Source organism: Plasmodium gonderi (assembly GCF_002157705.1).
Source record: "Plasmodium gonderi DNA, contig: Pgo-contig_80, whole genome shotgun sequence".
Classification (NCBI taxonomy): domain Eukaryota; phylum Apicomplexa; class Aconoidasida; order Haemosporida; family Plasmodiidae; genus Plasmodium; species Plasmodium gonderi.
Window position 1 is genome coordinate 5754 of NW_021629013.1, and position 5144 is coordinate 10897.

Here is a 5144-nt window from a genome sequence, read left to right on the forward strand (position 1 = left end):
TAACGCATACGTTAAAAGCTTAGTTATTCCAGAAGAGTTAGGAATTAAAGTAGCTACAGAATATGAAAAAGTAAAAAAATATTTTGATTATATTAAAAACAATGAATCGTGTAATAACATTAAATGCTATATTTACATTAACTAATGGATAAATAAACATTTAAGAATCGCACTTCATGAACAGAAACAACAAATATTTAAATATATTAAGGATTATATTGAAAACAACAATTCTAAATATATATATTATAAATGTATGTCCAAATATAATATATGATGGCGTACTTATTTGTTAAAATAGAAAATCTATATGATGTTTATGATGTATATTATGCATACGAGAGTATTTTTGAGTCAATTAATATATATAGGTGGGAATAGTATACATGTAAATGATTAAGTATTTTTGATTGTGGAATAAAATACATTAATACATAATTATAAAGAAAAAGGAGATAAAAAATTTTTCAAAGAATTGAATAATATTAGATGCCTAATTGAAAATAATGTACTGAGTTCATATAATAATTGTACAACGGTATTTCCAATCCTCTCAGATAATGTTTATTCTATTCTTTATATGTAATCATACAATGTAGTGAGAGAAACGAACGTACAGCATGATGTACTAGAAGTTCTCAAAACAATTTTCATATCCATACTATTTCTTATAATACCATTAAAAAAGCTATAATAGTAATATTAACTGTTATTATATCTGTAGGAGCACCTACTCTGTAACTATGTAAAGTTAATAAGCATTCTATTAATAAACTATAAAAATAAAAAATTATTTTTATATAATATTTTAAAAAAAATTACTTCATCAAATAAGTATACTTAAGAATTCGTTACATTATCTTATTAACATTAGTTCACAAAATTTGGAAAGTATTTGCGTCTTATTTTCGTTACAAAAAAAGGAAGATAAAGTATATGATTAACAAATCATATGAACTTCAAATCTGCAAACCTAAAAATCATATTTGACTATAGGAAAAAAAACAGTATAACATATACATCTAGAATATATTTATATTTTGCATAAGTAAAAATAAAATACTACCTATCTCTATGTCTAAATGTGGAACAATTAGCTAGATTGTTAAATAAAAGAAAAAAAAATACAAGAATATGTACATAGCATAGATGGATGAAAAAATTTACGTTTTTTTTTTTTTTTTTTTATTTTATAATACAACATTTAAATAACTATAATGTATTAATATAAGAAAATGTATTATAAGAAATTGTAAAATAAGAAAAAAATACATATGTTATTATATGAAAGACCATATAGATCTAAATAAATCTTATGATAAATATATATAAAAAATAGTAAATAATATATATTAAATGTTGATATACATTGTTCTTGAACGAAATATTCTAATAATATATGATACTATTAGTATAAATATCAAAATATTGAAACATAGAAAAGAACAAAATTATAATTACACTTCGATAGTAAAACATGTAATGTATGATTCAAAAGAAGAATTATTAAATTTATATTCAAATAATAAAAGATAGCTATTAAAAAAATTTACTAATTTAAACAATAACACTGTAAAAACAATATAAAAAATAGAAACACCCCCTTAACCAGATAAAATAGTTAATCTATAAAAATTTGCATAATACAACATATTTTATCTCATTATTCATTTATTAACATTTACAAATATGTTTTATATAATATAAAAAAGTGTACATGCAAAAAAAAATACTATACGTGTACTTTATAAAATATGTTATTAATTAATTTATTTTTCTAATTATCATTAAAGAAAAGGTTATTCGTTTATATATAATATATTTTTCCATAATAAAATAACATTCTTTTGAAATTATATTATTACTGCTTTTATAAAAACTATCACTGTTAATATATTGCATATATTTAATTTTATAATACTTTTAACACATAACAATCATAAGAAATATTTTAATATTTCATATATATTATTTATTCTAAACTGTATATTAAATCCAAAATGCCTTAAATATATATACATCTTAAAAAAATATCACATGAAAATATATAAAAACCTATTACATTATCTTAAAAATTATTATGAAAAAAAAATATGGGAAAAATAACTTAATTATAACTGTATTGTGAAAGAAAAATATCCATCATATAACGAAAAAAATCAATATGAAATGTTTGAACAATTATATATGTATTATAAAAATTAAATATTATGTAATATTAAGATTTTTTCGACAACATATATAAACTGTTAATTACAGAATTTATAATCAAAATATTATATCTTAGTAAAAAATATTTTTAAATATCATATTTATTATATTTGTAATATAAGAGGGATAAATAGTACTTTATAAATTTAAATTGTTATCTTTATATATTCATTAATATAATGGGTTTATCAAATTTTATAATATATTAAAACTTCATGAGAATAGTTTGCTGTACAAAAGGTAATTAGTTGCATATAAGATTAATTAGATAAATCCTAATAAACAATAACAAATAAAATATATTATATATAAAATAATGTATTAAACTGTTATTAAATTAATGCATTCAGAAAATAAAAAAATTTTTGTTAACTATAAATTAATAATTATGTATATAAATATCAATACATAGACATAGTTAATATAATTTTAGTAATATTATATAATACTAAATCATTCATAAATGATCTATAACCACAGAAATATGAATTATGTAACGTGCAAATATATTATTTTTTATGTTTTTATAATATCATATATAGTAACAGAAAAAAAAAAGAAATACAAGAAACATAATGAATGTAACGAAAACCTTTAAAATTCACCTTAAACGCTATAATTTAATTAATCACTATATTTTGTGTAATACACTTTAAACCAATATCATTTCCCCTAAAGTCTGTACTTAGAAAATATGACAAAGGTTATAACACTGCTATACATCTTATCAATGAAAACAATTATTTAAATAAATTATTATATTTATACATATCTATTTGTAAAAGGCATTATGTTTTTGTTTTTAGTTGATTATTTTTAATCTTAATTTCTTTTTCTTTTTTATTTAGGATACCTTTGAAGAAAATATATCCAATGCGTTGGAGAGTAATGATATACTTAGTGAATCCAAAAATTCTATACTTATGAATTTGTGTTTGTCTTTATTAAATATTGATTTAAATGTAGAAAAGCTCCTTCCAAATACAATAATTGCTAAATGTTTTCTGAGAGATCAATACAATAATTATGAAACCAGTTATCCTAAAGGGGACGATAATATTACTTCGTTATTAAAAGAGTGGATAAAGAAAAAAACTCAGTATATAATAATCCATAATGGAACTCTTCATAATACTAATATTTCATCGCCGACGAAAATGGTTTTTTCTGTTTTTATTTTGTTAAAGATCGTTGTTTTACTCATATTTTTTATTATATATAATGTAATATTAAAAATTATCAATATATTTATGAAGTATTTAAAGAAATTTATCTTTAAATTTAATAAATTTAATAATACAAGCTCTTTTATAATTATTTATTATCTTTCTATAGTTTTCCAAAATTAATAAATTTAAAAATAATACATATTATGGAAGAAACTTAATGAGAAAATTTTTACATCATCTTCATCATTTTAGAAATAGACAAGGTTCTCCATCCTTTTCAGAAAAAAAAAAAACTGATCTAATTTACATATCATGGATAAATACACAAATATAATAAAATAAAACGACCCATGTCTGCTTATGCTACAATATAAATATAATATCTTCTTATAACTGTATGCGAAATACAAATGTCAACAGGAATATGTTAGAATAATACAGTATTTATAGTATATAAAAAATGGAAAGAGTGATAAGAATTATTCGATTATATATTTAGATTTCATTGGATATATACATGTTTTCCATACAAAAATAGAATATTTTTTAAATATAAATATTTAATCTATTATTTTATAAAAGTGTTTTTATAAGATTCATTTTAATTAAAGTTTCTTTAAATACATAATAAAATATGTGTCCTATATATTAAGCCTATTTAAAACATATTTATAAGTATTATGATAACCTTTTTTATTTATAGTTGATATTAATTAATATGCTTAACTCTTTATCACAACTATTATAACTTTAACGTATCATTTTTTAATTTTAGTTACTTTTATTTTTACATAATGATTAACTGAGCTATATACTCTATAAGATAATTGTCCTAATTAATTCATAATTGATACATTTGAAGATTTCCCTTAAAAGTTTCCTATTTTTTCTAATGATTATAATACTTCATTAATGCTTATACTAATGTTGTTTATAATTGAATAAAATGAAACAAAACAAGTTTTCAATAAAAAAAATGTATGTTATATCACTACATGTGTTCATTAAACATATATGTAATATGGAAGTATATTATTAAATATGTTATGTAGGCTAATTAGGAAAAAACAAATGTTATATTTTAAAAAATATTAATATAGTTAAATACTGCAAAAATGAAAAATATTTATTAAGTATAAATAATTAATGAATAAATTTGATAAAGATATATCATTACAGATCCCATAATATTCCTATTTAAGTATTCATAAATGGTTGTATTATTTTTTACCTTCTTTTATATAATATTCTATATTATATTTTTTATATAAATTCGACAAATTATCATATATGCGTGACACTGAATTATATTATTATAATTAATCATTAATGTAATACTTTTTTGTGGATTTTTATTCCTCATATTTTGAATTCTATGTATTATGTAAAAGAACACATGTTTTACATTATTTTTGTTACTTAAAATAATTGTAGCTCCTATATGACACAAAATATTGTAATATATAGAACTTCTTTTTAACTCATTTTTTTCAATGAATTACTATAACGATGTTGCTTATGTATGTCTATTTTATAGCAATTATTATATTTTATAATTAAAAACATTTAAAAATGTATTCTAAATTTCCCAAATAAATTAAATATATATATTGTTAAATATTTTTATTGTAAAAATTATTTTTAAATATATGCATTTTTTCATTTATTAACAATAGTATGAAATTTTACTATAAATTCATTAATACTATTATATAACAAGTAATAAAATAAATACCTTAATATTAATTTAAATATAACGCACAA

At 18.7% G+C, this 5144-nt stretch overlaps 1 protein-coding gene across 1 annotated transcript; it reads left to right on the forward strand.

Moving 5' to 3' along the window:
• Window positions 1–2674: 2674 nt before the first annotated feature.
• On the forward strand, window positions 2675–3944 carry PGO_000870 (variable surface protein; the record flags this gene model as incomplete). The annotated part of the gene is made up of 3 exons (XM_028690850.1): window positions 2675–2704; window positions 3060–3545; window positions 3831–3944. The coding sequence occupies 3 exons, from the start codon at window positions 2675–2677 to the stop codon at window positions 3942–3944; spliced, it is 630 nt and encodes a 209-aa protein (XP_028546651.1).
• Between the last annotated feature and the right edge of the window lie 1200 nt (window positions 3945–5144).